Source organism: Arvicanthis niloticus, chromosome 10 (assembly GCF_011762505.2).
Source record: "Arvicanthis niloticus isolate mArvNil1 chromosome 10, mArvNil1.pat.X, whole genome shotgun sequence".
NCBI classification, from domain to species: domain Eukaryota; kingdom Metazoa; phylum Chordata; class Mammalia; order Rodentia; family Muridae; genus Arvicanthis; species Arvicanthis niloticus.
In genome coordinates this window covers 40306986-40322434 of record NC_047667.1, presented here as the reverse complement: position 1 = coordinate 40322434, position 15449 = coordinate 40306986, and the positions used below count along the sequence as shown (strand labels likewise).

General features: G+C 46.6%; 1 protein-coding gene across 1 annotated transcript in view; it reads right to left on the bottom strand.

Moving 5' to 3' along the window:
- Nmnat2 (nicotinamide nucleotide adenylyltransferase 2) overlaps nt 1-15449 on the bottom strand; it is a 166116-nt gene that overhangs the window by 8756 nt on the left and 141911 nt on the right. The window contains exon 8 of the mRNA XM_034513036.2: nt 14412-14488. Within this exon, the coding sequence (XP_034368927.1) occupies nt 14412-14488 (77 nt within the window). The remainder of the gene's footprint in view (nt 1-14411; nt 14489-15449) is intronic.

Below are 15449 nucleotides of genomic sequence, written 5' to 3'. Positions count from 1 at the left end.
ATTAAGTTTGCATCAAGGCTTCTGTCCTGCAGGCCTGGAAATGTTCAGGAGAGGCAAGGCAGGAATCTGCAGGGAGACCCAGCTCCTCTTGTCATCTGTGAAACCATGCACGGGGCTCAATATTCAGAAACTGATTCTCACACATTAGAGTTGCCTGATGAGGTGGGACATCGAGATGGCTCAGTGGGCAAAGGCACTTGCCACCAAGCCTGGAAATCTGAGTCCAATTCCCTGGACCCACATGGTAGGAAAGGACCAATGACTGCAAGTTGCCCTCTGACCTCCACACATGAACTATGGTGTATGCACGCATGTGCACACATACACACCCAGAAAACAAACAAATGAATAAATGCAACTTTAAAATAAAATAAAAAAGGAATTACCCAAGGAACTTTAAAAATTCCCAACATGTACCTCATACCCAAGATCAACTAAACTATGTCTCAGATGGGTCCCAGATAATGGTGCTTAAAAAACAATTCCCCGGGTGATTCCAGCATGCAACTGAGTTCATGAGTCAGTCAAATACAGAATTAGAACTGGAAAAATGGGCATGCCAGGGAAGATAAGGGAAGGAGAAAATGAGAATTTACTGAGGTAGGCACACACAGAGATTCCTAAATGGCCTGTTCCTGTAGATGTTTTAGGATAATCTGGTGTGAGTTAAGTAATGGCAAACCTGCTTCCCAATGCTTGACTCTAACAGCCAGATAATGCACATTTGATGAGCACTCCCTGTATGATGTGTGTGGTAAGGGAGCCATTCAGAGCAAATGTTCTACTTTAAAGCATGAACAGAATGACTCTGAATGGTGATTGGCGCCCACAAGGGGACTGTTCTTTGGGTGATATGTGTGCAGCCACTTGCTGCTTTCCACTCAGGATCAAATGATCTGACACCCAATCAGGAACGATGCCAAGACTTGGTGGGTGGCAGGCAGATGGAGTCCTTGCTGCAGGAGATACTTCTCCTTTCTAATAACGGGTGATGCGACCACCGATAGGCTGAGGAGAAGATCCATGAGACCTGCAGGTTAGCAGACACTCTTCTTAGCTTCAGGTCAGACACTAGAGATAATCTCTGCTGTTCTAGGTGGTGGGTTTTCATGCCAGAGAGTGTGGGGGCTGACAAGAGTGTCAGGTAGAGAGTTGTCTGTCCTGAAGAGTTCAGCTGTCCATCTTACCCCTACTTCTCTGGCTCAGGCCCTCAGCAAGACCCTGTATCTCCTGTTCTCCTTCCTCTGTAGATGTTCCCTTTTGGTCTCTATGCTGATTCTCAGTCTTCTCTGACCCTGACACACCAGACTCCACCAGGCTTCCTTGTCCTTGGAACTATATTCATACCTTTAATTGTTTCATTCCATTTCAAAACTCTTGAATTCCTCTCTTGAGTCAGTGTTTCCAGCATAGGGTATATTTCTATCTTAATATGTTCCTCAGTCTCTGGATCTGCTATTGTGAAAAGGCTCTTTGGGAGTTTGCATGAGACTGTACCTAAGAGGCTCAGGTGTTGATCCCCAGTTGGTGGAGATGCTTGGATAGGTTTAGGAGGTTTGGCCTTGCTGGAGGAAGTAGTATCTCACTGGGGGTGAGCTCTGAGGTTTTAAAGGGCTCCTATCGTTCTCAGGGAACTTTCTCTGCTTCCTGCTCAAGATATGAGCTTGCTGTTTCTCTCCTACCATGCTTACAACGTCTGTTCAACACTCTAGAACTGCAAGCCCATATAAACTCCTGGTCATGATGTTTTATCACAGCATTAGAAAATTACATAATACAGACTCCCTCTGCCCCAAGGAAGTGTTTTCCTATGGCCTTTGTCTCTTATAATTGTACCCAGCAAAAGTCTTGGCATTTTCCTTGCTTTTTCCCTTTCTTTTATATCTTATATTCAGCCTACAAGAAAATCCAATTAATTCTGTCTTCAAAACAAATGTATGAGCCAGGTTTGGTGGAGTATGTCTGCAATCCCTGCACTGGAAAGGACAGGTGGGAAGATCAATAAATAGTTCAAAGCCTGCCCGGCTGAAACAATAAAACGAAACAAAAACATATATGACCCTGCTCAGTTCTCATTTATACCCCAGTCCAAGTCTCCACTGGTGTAATGACTCCTCTCACCCCACCCCCAAATACCCAAGTCCAAATTACTGGAGCTTGTGACTATTATATGATTAAACTAAGGGAATTAATCTTGAGGTCATTCTGGTTAGTCTGGGTGGCCATAACATCAGAAACAAGTGTTCCTTCTGAGAGGCTGAGAGGTATTGGATGTAAGAGAAAAGTAAAGAATGGTCTGGAGGAGGAGGAGGAGGAGGAGGAGGAGGAGGAAGAAGAAGAAGAAGAAAAGGAGGAGGAGGAAGAGGAGGAGGAGGCCAGGAGCTAGGAACACAGCACATACAGCTCCTTGTCTAGAAGAGTTGGTTATCTGATTGTCCTACAACCCTGGGGAGGACAGTCAGTGTCTATAACTGTGTTCATAACTGTAAGAGAATGATCTATGTCTACAACCACCAGGTTTGCTGTATCGGGGAGTCCTTAGCCCCAATTCTTCACACCTGGATTGTCCTGGCCTTGCTGTTAATTTCTTGCCTTTTTCAATCTGTTCCCAACATTCAGATCTTTACTTTTGGGTGATACCATCTCTATTATGTTATATTAAACCTTCATTCTGGGATGGGGATACAGCTCACTAATAGTGCTTGCCAGGCATGCATGAAGCCCTGGGCTCAATCCCCAGCTCTGCCTAAACCAGGCATGGTGGTACACACCTCTAATCCTAGCACTTGAGAGACAGAGGCAGGAGGATTAGAAGCTTCTGTTATTTTTAGCTACACAGAAGGTTTGAGGCAGGCCCAGGATACATGAAACTGTCCAGTAAATGAACAAACAAAATAAACAAATAGAAAGAAGGGAGACGCTCCCATCCCTGTGCACAGGCGCTACAAGCCTAATTTAGAGAGTTGCATGATAGTCTCTTTGGATCTGAGCATCGGCAAGAACAAGTGAATTAAGAAGGAAGTGACTGGAGAGTCGAGGGGAAGGTATTCGGTCCATTTCCTAGGAAGGAGTAGCATAGTCTGACAGCTCAGTGATGCTCCACAGAGGGGCTCTGAGGAAGTTCTAGTCTTAAGGCCTCAGAGACCCACAGATGCATCTCATGACCTCGAGGTTGGGTGTGTGAAGTGAGCCCTACCCATCTGCAGAAAGATGAAAGCTGCATTTAGAAAATTACAGCTAATTATTGGTGGTGGTTACAGCAAAAATTGCTTAGCTAAATTAACTTCCATAGCCTGGATCTTACTACCACACACATGATTGCGAGGGTCAGGGAGGATGGAGGGATGGATGGATGGATGGATGGATGGACAGACAGTGTAGTTCAAGTTCCAATTGGTGCCAATTTTACAACAGTAAGTTGTAAAAGTGTCCATTATAATGACTGTTCGGTCATTGTAAAATTGGCTACATTCAGTTTGTGAATACAGAAAAGGTCTAATGACCGGTACCAACAAGTCTGCCAGATCCAGAAGATTTTGAGAATAAAGACCAGAGGGACTGAGCCAAAAGCAGGAGATACACACATGAAAAAACTGGTCAAACCCGATCCTGTACATCACAGGGAAGGCTTGTCAGTGCACTAAAGCCTTCAGATCTTCTTCAGGATCTCTTTGTTGGGAAAGAATAATGCCTGAGAAGCCACATTTGACTTGGAAAACTCAGGGAGCTTTGTGGTAGAAGCACCAGTCCTGGAGAGGCCCCTGGGCACAACCAGTGCCAAAGCTGAGCCAGCTGAGCCAGCGGCACAAGTGTCTATCTAATGAGACGTGACATCCTGCCTGACAAAGGTCTGTTTGTGAAAAGTAAGCAGACAAAGTAAAACGAACAAGAAAACAGATGCCTGAGGCTGGACAGATGGCTCAATGGTTAAGAGCACTGACTGTTCTTCCAGAGGTCCTGAGTTCAATTCCCAGCAACCACATGGTGGCTCACAACCATCTGTAATGGAATCTGATGCCCTCTTCTGGTGTGTCTGAAGAGAGAGCTGTGTGTACTCACATACATAAAATAAATAAATAAGTCTTTCTTTAAAAAAGAAAAAAAGAAAGAAAACATTCCCCAGGCCTTGTCTTGCCTTTCGGGTACTGACAAAGCATGCATCAAAACCAATCCTAGGATAGGCAAGATGGCTCAGTGGGTAAAGCCCTTGCTAAACAAACCTGACAGCTGGAAATCACGCTCTGAAACCCACAGTGAAGGGAGAGAGGCCACTCCCCAAAAATTATCCTCCTCTTTCTCTCTCACTCATGTGCATGCGCACTCACGCACACACACATCACACACACACACAATGGTGGTGGTGGTGGTGGTAATGATGATAAACCAATCCTAAGCTTTTCTTGTGTGCTTGTCTTTAGGAGTTGCCGCTTCAAACTACAGGGTACTGTGCTGAACTTTCTGGTGGAACGGGATGAGGACAGGCACCTCAGCACCTCAGCAACTCCAGAGATTCCTCTGGAATTCCACAGGGAGAATGGGACATTCCTCTGTGTGGTGAGGAATGGATAGGGCACACACACATTGAGTGCAACTGGTTCTGGGACCTTGAGGATACTGAACTGTGGGATTGAGCATTTGTTCCGGCTCTTCTTATGGGTCTTGCTCTTGGGAGTACGGAGTGGGAGGGAGGGAGTCAGTGAACAGAGCAGACCTGATTGGTCAGTCTCACCCCTTACAAGGCCAGTGTACCTTCATACTGCCAGACCGTAGAAGACAGGGTCACACTGGGCTATTCACTTACCCCAGGCCTGTGTGTTAGTCCTCAGAGGCGGGGTCCATACCATTCATCCTGCTTCATCATCCTGCCCAGCCTAGTCTTGATCTTATCTTTTCATCTTATGGTTAAAGTTTTCCAGGGGAGATGGAGGTGGGGCGGAAGAGAGGAAGCAGGTGGAGGTGGACTCTGCTTCCCAAGTATAGGGAATCTGGGAGGAGGATATGAGGCATGTTGAAGCAGGAAGCAACTTGGCCTTAGGGGAGAGAGCACTTATGACCCAGGAGGCAAAGCTCTTGGAAGGAATGTGGACTCGTCATCGTCCCTCCAAGAGGCTGAATTCTAAGACCTGCCCTGATGACTTTCAGGAATGATTGGATAGATGCTCTGTGGTCTTAGCCAGACACCTTGCTGGATACTAAGGGTGTACAGATGAGAAGACAGATATGACTTCATCCTTTGGATAGGTTACTGTCTAATGGGTGACATCAAGCTACCACATTAGTAGCTACCACATGGGTTGGAGAACCTGCACAGACCATCACAGAAACCCACAGCTAAGCCGGGCAGTGGTGGCACATATCATTAATCCCAGCACTTGGGAGACAGAGGCAGGCAGATCTGAGTTCGAGGATGGCCTGGTCTACTAGGTGAGTTCCAGGACAGCCAGGGCTACGTTAAGAAATCCTATTTTGAAGAAAAAAAAAATAAAGGAAAGGAAAGGAAAGCCTCAACTAGCCAGACTGCATATAAGAACTTACCCAACCCCAATCCAAATAGCATCTAGGAAGAGGGGTGGAAGATTGTAAGAGTTTATGTCTTATAAATAAGACAGAAAAGCTGCACTCTTGAGATCTCAACAACATGGCTGCCTAAACAAGACCTGAACAATGACAACATCAGTTGACGTGTCAGTGTCCCCATCTCTGGATGACGAGATACAGGCAATTAATGACTGCCACGAGGAGAAGCAATCTTCCCTTGGATTTAACACCATGTGGTCAGCATTAAATTCACTCAGCAGGCTAAGTCATATGTATGTATACCTGCGATAAAAATTAGAGAAAAAAGAATACATCAACTGAAACAATTTAAAAATACCAATTGAGAGGTTTAAGGAAAGATCATTTTTGACTGTACTGACGGACTCGGGCCAGTTAATGCTCAGTGACTCACATCTTGTAGTGACCAACACATTATGAGCAACTGGCAAAACCAGCCAAATAAAACAAAGAAAGCCCAGATTCTAACGATGGAGTATTTCATCCCAACACAGACAGGTCATTCAGGTGGTCTAATCAGAGGGCTCAAATTCGTTAGCAATAAGACCCTTCAAGATGCATTGAAGGCCTGGAAGGCTTCACTGACTCAGCGTGATCGCGCTAAGTTGGGGCTCAGAACCCTGCTCACTTTCTCCTCCAGGTATAGCACATCAGCGGCTCCAGCCTCCTTCTCTGTCCTTTGTAGATGGCAGTCCGGGATGCACAGGGCCACCAGCAAGCATTTACCAAGGGCTCTGCCACGTGCCAGCAACTCTTCTTGGAGCTTTATCATCACATCTCATCCTCACAGCGGTCTTCTGAGATGCGTGTCTCCGTTCTCATTTCTTAGATGGAGAAACCAACTTGATGTGATTGCGGAACCTGTTCTATCTACACAGCTAGTGATCTAATCTGATCCCTCTTGGGTCGGTCTTGAACTCGTTCCATTGCTTCACACTTCTTCTAGGTCCATTGATAGACTCATGTTTTAGTGACTTGAAACTTCTTCAGTTTAAAAATATCACAACTCTGGCCAGGCGTGGTGGCAAGGCTTTGATTCTAGCACTTGAGGCAGAGAGAGGCAGAGAGGCAGAGAGGCAGAGAGGCAGAGAGGCAGAGAGGCAGAGAGGCAGAGAGGCAGAGAGAGGCAGAAGCAGAGGCAGGCAGATCTCTGTGAGTTCTAAGGCCAGCCTGGTCTACAGAGCGAGTTCCAGGACAGCCAGGGCATAGAGAAACCTTGTCTCATAAAAATAATAAAATAAAAAAAAAATACCACAAGTTGAAAATAGACCTTGTGGTGTGCGATGGCATATACCTATAATCCCAGAACTCAAGGACTGTGGTAGGAAAATCATGAGTTTGAGGCCAACTTAGGTACACAGCAAGATCCTACTTTAAAAAAAAATAAAAATTAAAAAAAAACCCAAGGACATAAAGGAAGAAAAACACCCACAAACACCACCACCTTGCTCTTAAATAAATAGATAAATAAATCAATCCTCTTTTCAGTTATTCTCAGTTCATTGCTCTCTATCGCCCCCTAGAGCATACAGTTGTAAGCACTTCTGGGTGGGTAAAAAAAGGGGAGAGCCATGTAAATCCCCATCTGTGAGAATGTCTAAACCACTCTCCAGCAGAGCATCCTCTGTACTGCTCTGGCTTCTGCCCCTGTCTGGAGGAAAGGCTGGTCTAGAGCTAGTGTGATCAGATTCAGGCAGCCAGGAGTGCACTTCCAGGATGGACCTCAACACAAACAAACGGAAGCTCCTTCAGTGGGGCTTCCCAGAGGAAACCAACCTCACTGTGCTGCCAGTTTGATTGGGAGTGTGGGAAGGCCCAGAGTTCCGGCCTGGTGTCAAAAGCCTGAAAACCAAATCAACAGCACCTCTTACACGAGATCCACGAGCAGAAACCAGCCCCTAAATTTCTCATCACTGGGGCTGGGGGTCCTTCTTTTGTGGATTATTCAGCTTGGGTAGCAATGTGGGGACCTAATCCCCTGAGGCTGGAAGAGTCCCACAGGCTTCCTGCTTCCTGGCTGGAGTTAAGCAGTTTGATAAAAAGTCATCTGAGCCTGAATAACCACATGTTTGTCTTTGCTCCATTTATCCTGGGGCCCTGGGATTTCTTCTGGAGTGGTTAGTGCCCCTGGCTCTTCCTCTGTTTGTTTTCTTTGGTTATGTTCCCATAGCTGATGGATGTAGGAAGACCGTTAGTTCATAACTGGTTGGCTGGAGGCATGTCGGGCACAACCAATGAAAAGAATGTGAGGCTTTGAGAAGTTCAGGAAGAAAAGAGTTTCTTCATTGGCCAACTTCTGGAGTCTGGAATTACACTTTTAGGCATTTAATCTTTTCAGTAATACATTACCACTTGCTTGTTTAAAATGGCGATACCCCGAGAATGGCCCAGACAGGGGATCATTACACTCAGTGATTTCAACACACTCCATCAAAAAACAGAGCCTTTCCAAATGAAGAGGACCAACTCACTTACCAGCTTTCTCCTCCCCGAGGCTTGTGCCCACTACTGGGTCTTTCATAGCTTCCTCCCTACATGAAAACATTTTCCCTTTGTGACTGCTTAACCTGGACCAAGCCATGATCCAATGCTCGGCTTGTGCCTTCACCAGGGCCTGCTTTGAGGGATGTCTGTCAATCTTTCACAGGCTCATGTTAACTGGATAAAGGATCTGAGGAATCATGTGAGATCCTGTTCTGCCAGTCAACAGCCATACTATCTAGAACAAGTCCCAACCTGCTTAAGCCCCCCTTTTTGTATATACTTTTAAGTTGTTATGCTTATTTATTCAGTGTGTGTTTGTGTGTGTGTAAGTGCACATGTGTGGTTGTGTGTATGTACACATCATGTGTATGTGGAAGCCAGAGGACAACCCGCCTGAACCAATTTTCTTCTTGTCCCACGTGAGCCGAGGATTGACAGTAAGTGCCTCTACCCACTGAGCCACCTTGCCAGTCCCCTTTCCAGACTTTAAAGATGGGAATAGAGATTCCATATCAAAGGGTTTAAATCAGATAATTGATGAGATACAGCTGGATATGATTCATTTATTGTCCATCTTTCCCACTAGAAAGCAAGATGACTAGCCAAATATTTCATTTCTATCTGTTCTCCCAGCTGTAGACTAGTGATTGCTGTCACACAGTAGGTGCTCAATAAATATTTCAAAATTGAAAGAATGAGCCCAGGCTGGTAAGGCATCCTTTAATCTTAGCTGCTCACAAGGCTGAGGCAGGAGGATCATTCAGTTAAGAAAACTTAGGAAGACTCTATCTTTAAAATGAAAATCACAGTCTGGCAAGACGGCTCAGCAGGTAGTGCTTGTCACACAAGTCTGACAGCCTGGGTTCGATCCCTGGCACCCACGCCAAGGTGGACAGAAAGAACCAGCTCTACATAGTTGTCTTCTGACATTCACTTGTGAGCTCTGGTACTTGCATGCCATATAATAATAAATAAAACAAAATAATTTTAAGAAGAAAAATACAAAAAGAGACAGGGATATAGTTCGGTGGCTAGTATGTAGGAAACCATATGCTTATATCCCCAGGACTTAACAGCAATGAAAGAAAAATGAAATAGCATCCAATAGTTGCTGAGAACCTACCAGCTGGGTTCAAAACCTCTTCCACACACACTTCCTATATGCTTAGTTTCATGTTGGACAACAACTTAAGCTTTAATAACTAGGGTATTTTTAGCCGGCAAGAACCGCGTGGGCAAATGCATGCTTACATTCACAAGGGCACCGTTGAAAGATTGATGGAGAGGAGGAATGCTTAAATCAGAATTAATTTGCCTGCCTTCTGCTAGGTGATGGACAAAGCACCTGGCATCTCGGAGCCCTGCACCACACACTGGGTTTTTGTTTAAGGGAGGAGCGAAGAAAAAGTTTCAGCCCTGGCTGATCCAGGAGCCTTCCGCCTTGATTAAATCTAGTTCCTGACCCGTGTCTGGATACCTGCACAGGTGTTTCTGTCAGATGCAGAAAAACAAAGGACTAGGGTACTTGAGGGAAGCCATCAACTTGATGGGATTTAGAGTCTCCATGGAGACACATCCCTGGGCCTGCCGGTGAGGGTGTTTACAGAGTTAAACTGAGGAGAAAAGAGCTTCCCTGAGTGTGGGTGGCAGCATCCTGTGGGCTGGGGATCCAGACTGAATAAAACAAAGATAAGTAGAGCATCAGCATTCACTCATCTCCCTCTGCTTCCTGACTGTGGATTTAGAGGGACCAGCCACCTTAGGCCCCTGCTGTGATGCCCTCTGTGCAATGACTCCACCTTCACCCTTCAGCCTAAAGAAGCCCTTCCTTCCTTACGTTGCTTCTGTCGGAACTGTGAGAATACAAAGTAACAGAAGAAACTAGCCTGCTAATGAAAGTGAGCCGGGGGGGGGGGGGGGGGTGGGGGGGTGGGGGGGGGGGGGGGTGGTGCTGGCTCCTGGGCTCTGAGGCTGGTCCAGGAGCCTGGATCTTGATTACCCCCAGAAAACAAGAACAAAAATGCCAACCAGGAGACCACACAGCAGCTCCTTTGTGCGCCACTTGAGAGAAACTTGATGAATATGTGTGGAATTTTCGCTCCGTGGAATGTAAGGGGACGGGGTGTGTCACTGGTCACAGAAGGTCAGATTTCACTGTGGACTGATAAATCTTTGTGTCTAGTGGACACTGCTGTAGGGGAATTGTGGGGCTGGGTGTGGAACCATTGATGGAGAGTTTTGGTTCTGGACTTTGAAGCAAGTGATGCTGACTACGTAGCAGACTGGGATAGACCAGAAAAGGCTGTGGCTGTCTGCTGTGGGGCAGGCCCACAAAGACAGTTTCCAGAAGATGTTAACAGTTTCAGTTGATACAGTAAGTATCCCTTTTAAACAAGCCCCTGTTTCTTCCCAGATCTGTTTGAACTGGGACTATTTTATATCAGAGCCTTGTATCTTTAGATACTACTTTCACTTTACCTCCGAGCAATGATTCTAAGAAACCTTACAAACTGGGCAGAGCTGGGAAAGAGCGATTGTCTGGGTGGCATCGGGATGAAGGTCTGCTCTAGGCTGGGGCAGCCTAGTCTGATTAACTCCGATTCCACTGTTTCTGCAGGGAATTGAGATTCTTACTACGGCTTCAGACAGGATAGATGTAGGGACTACTGTGCCCTCTGGGAGTAACTGGGATGGATGTCCTAGATCTCCAGGATGACCAGACATCCAGGCTGTCAGCCTGAGATGAGAAGTTTTAAGAATGTGGGACTCTCAGGTTTTGAACCTTTTTTTTTTTAAACACACACACACACACACACACACACACACACACACACACACACCCTCTTTGTTTTGAGACAGAGCCTCCTGCATCGCAGGCTGGCCTTGAACTCACCAGGTAGTAGAGGATGACCTTGAACTTCTGATCTTCTTACCTCCATCTCCCAATCCTGGGATTAGTTAATAGGGTACTGGGGATTGAACCCATAGTTTTATGCACATGAGGCAAGCACTCTACCAACCGGGCTACTTCTCCAGCCCCAGTCCTTGGATTTTCTTAGTTTTCATTTGTTTTACAATGCTGAGGATCCTATCCAGGGCCTCACTGGGGGAAGGGAAACTCTCTAGAACCACACTATCTCCTTAGCCTTGGGATTTGCACTAATTTATCTAAGTCCTAGGAAGAGTGAGGCTGTCTGGTTATCCTCCTTGGTGCTGGTTTATCTGTGGCTGCCACAAGATGTTCCAAAGTCACCCATCTCAGACTGGCATCCCTTTGTTTTTTACACAAGTAGCCCAAAGAGATGGGAATTCCTCTCAGGAATCCAGGAAGTCAAACTGGTCAGGACTTTGGCACGCCCCCCACTCACATCATAGGGGGAATACATGGAAATAGACAAAGACTTCACTGTGGCATTTATTATTTGTGTGTGTGTGTGTGTGTGTGTTTTATATGAGTACAGGTGCCCTAGGAGGCCAAAAGAGGGCATTTGAGGACCTGTGTTAGAAACCACCCATATTCCAGAACAAGGTTCTCAGGTCTTCTATGACTCTGCACCAAATGTGACATGTCTTTGTCACCATAGTCCCTTATGCACATGCTCCATAGCCCCTTAAAGTTTGTGTCATCATGGTCATTCTATCATCCTTTCCCTCCGTTTTCCTTTCCCCCTCCCCCTGACAGAATTATAGGTGGTTGTGAGCAGCCAGACCATGGGTGTTAGGCATCAAACTGAGGGCCTTTGCAAGAACATCAAGTGCTCTTAACTGCTGAACCATTTCTCCAGCCCCTTACATTTTGTTCTTAATTAGCCAATGCTCTAAATGCTTTAAAAAAAAGCTCAACACCAATGGCTGAGGAGAGCCAGAAAGACTGAGGTGGGCAGAGACCCAAAGCAGCAGGCAGGGAATGAGATCTACCCTGTAGAGATCTAACCAGGAGAGAGACTGGCATCAGGGGCGTGTGTGTGTGTGTGTGTGTGTGTGTGTGTGTGTGTGTGTCCTACTTCAGGCTCTACAAGAGGCTCCCCACAGGTCCTACTTAGTAAATAGCCCCAGGGATTTCCTGCTCACACAAGTGGCTCTTCAGGCTCCTGCACCAGCTGCCAACCTCATCCTTCTAAATTCCCAGACTGCTCAGGGTTCCCTGGAGGGGCCCAGACAACTGCTCAGCTTTGCTGAAGTCTCTGCCAGTGACTTTGTACAACTAGTAGAGGGTGGAAGGCAAAAGCTGATTAAGCTACTTAATCCAAAGCAGAAGGGAAGCTTAAAATTTCACCTGTAGGAAATGGCTCCAGGGTCGCAGATGAAAAGACTACTCAGATGGTCCTTCTCTGCCGCTCCTCCCCCACAGCACACAGAGCACTTAGCTTGCACTCCCTTCACCGTGAATACCTACTGGGTGCACCAGGGTGCTTGGCTCACATTAGTTGAAGTTTCTTAGTAACATTTGTTACAAGCCAGGTATCGTGAGCAAAGACAGTCCAGTCTCAAAAACCATGTGGTGTTTCCTTTTACATACACTTAAAGAGTGTCATTTGATTCTTCAAAAAATCTATGTGAGGTAAACACTATTATTATGCCCATTTTAAAGATGGGAAAAAAATGGAAACTCAGACAACGTGTTGGGGTAGAACTAGAGTCTAAATTCTGATTCTGAATGTCCCCTTTCTCTGATGAAAGACTTCATGTTACATCATCTCTCCTAATGCTTATATCATTAGAGACTGTACCAGGAAGTTCATTAAAGTCTCAGACCACTGTGAATAACATACCACGGACTTAAAACACCTGAAGTCCAGAGCGACGCTAAGGGAAAGCCAGATTAATCCTCTTGCTTTTTGATTCTGGTTCGCTTTGAGTTTGGAAGGATTAGTTTTGCCATTAGCCATTTACACACATCCCCTCCTCCTCCACCCAAACACACACACACACACACACACACACACACACACACACACACACACACCTGTTCTCTTGCTAAGGAAAGCCTAGGGTAGTAGTTGCTACCTCTTCAAAGATGACAAAGCCTAACACCCACACCTATAATCTCCAAAGGGCAAAGTTTCCTCCTAAATCCTCCCTGGAGGCAGAGCTCTCCCAGGAGCTTCACTGTACACAATACCTGACAGGACTGGGTCACCATGACAGCAGTTGCCCAAGTTGTGTTTCAGGAATTGGAGATTGACCCTATGCAAGTGTCCAATGGGTGACCTTTTGATGCCAGATGGCTAATGCTCCACCCTTAGAGTCCACTAATGTCACTGTTTTGGAGCATAGCCCAGGTAAAGTTCTGCTGGCCTACCTACAGGCTACTCCACTTTCCTCATGGCAGTCATCTTTTTGAACCCTCAGACCCTGCTTATTTCATAAATGTCCCTCACCTTTTGGAGACCTCAGGCCCGCCTTTTCACATCTGGCTGCCTTGTCAATACTTTTTTTTTTTTTTTTTTTTTTTAAAGAATGTTTGCAACTGTTTCAGCAACTGTCAGACTGGCATGCCAAACAGTGGGCAAAGTGAGTCTCCCTGGGTAGCGAGAGTAGCTGAATGATTGGCATGCTTACCCAGCAAGTTCATTTAAAAAAAAAAAAAAAAAAAAAAAAAGCATAAAGTCTGGCATTGCTGCCAGCAATGCACCAAGGCAGGAGGATTGCCAGGGCTACATAGCAAGACCCTCTCTCAAAAACAGACAGAAAAGCAATTTGCATAGGACCATGAGGTTGGAGCTGGTGTTAGCTCAGGCTAGGTATTCCCGTGAGAGAATTAATAAATCAGCAAGAGAGAACAGCATGTGTGAAAAGAAGTGGACTGGCCGTCCGAGTCAGAACTGACTGGGGAACTTCTAAGTGATTTGAGTTAACAGGCTCTTTCCCCTATGCCAAACTGGTCATCTAAAGGATACTATTTACCTTGCTATTAACCAGAGTCCCTCCTCTGGACCCCTAGTCCTACAAGAGCCTGGGCTAGTAGTTACTATCCCTTCAAAGGAGGCAAAGGAAAACAAACCGCACCTATAATCTCCAAAAGGCAAAATTTCTTCTTGACCCCTCCCCCCTTCAAGTCTCCATGGCCCCAGCATGCACACCCCAGGCAACGCTTGGAACAAGACATTCTATAACTCAGAGTGCTTTCTTTCCCAGGGTTCCCAGCGTGAGGACAAGGAGGAGTGTGAATAAATAAGGCGTGGGAGACAAAGCCTGGGATAGGTGAGAACTTTCCTCATAGTCATGTGAATGAATTCCCTCTTGGGAACTTTGAGGAGGCTAGAGATTCCAGTCTTTGATGGGGAGGAAGACAGAAGCCAAAGCCAAGCCGGCCTCTCCCGTACCCCCACCCCCACCCCAAACTGCTCGTGGGTAACCTGGTTACTCACATCTGCCTCATTCCAGAGTCCTGGGATGCAGAAGGACTCCAGCAGGTCACTACCACACAGCAGCAAGATGCGCAGCTCTGGGGAGGGAGAGCAGAATTTGCAAACAGCATCAGAGTTGGAATCTGGGTGGTAGCTCTCAGCTTTCTGCCCTCAAGAGCACATAAGTCTACTTCCTTGGAACTGTGTGGCTCAGGTCTCCTTGACAGCCCTACACCAGGGTATCCATAGTTCAACATCCTCCCACTTCTCCCCGTTTCCCTTCCCCATTTCCAGTGGGATTGCCATACAGAGGGAGCAGTGCATGGAGGGTGGCCAAGACCCAGACATACCTCTTTAGGGTCCCAGCAGGATGGCTGGGCTCTCTAACAAAGGCAGCCAGCTACATGCCTTAGCTTAAGGACTCAGAGCCTCTCTCTTGCCTTTTCCTTTCTTTCTTTCTTTTCTCCCTGCCTCCCTCCCTCCCTCCCTCCCTCCCTCCCTCCCTTCCTTCCTTCCGTCAGTCCTTTCTTTCTGAGCCTGTAGTCTAGGCTGGCCTCAAACTTGCTATATAGCTGAGGCTTGAACCCTGGACCCTCCTGTCTCAGCCTCCCAAGGGCTGCATAACAGGCACTTATTTCTGTGTTCTCTCCATCTAGAGTGTGCCTCTCTCCACGACTGCCAACATAGCAGGGATGGCTGGAGGGAGACCACTGGCCGCAAAGATGGAGTATCTGAGTTAATCAACTGTGTGTTCTCTTTCTGTGGCCATAGGCCCTCAGCAAAGGGCTCTGGAAGCAGGGCTGGAGCCACCTCCTCTTTACCCATGGTGCTCCCTGACTGTCAGTTGTTTTTCTCCCCTCATTAAGCCCAATTTGAATTATCCCAGTGAGGCCCATTGTCAATTAAAACTGGCAGTGCCCAGTTGCAGGGTTGACATTCCTCAGAGTGTCCTTCACCTAGTGCGGATCTTAGGCTGCCCAGGTTTCTGCCTTCTCCGAGTGTTTTATCTGAGACAATGAGACCGCTTGTGCAGAGAGCTGACCACTAGACTTCCAGGCA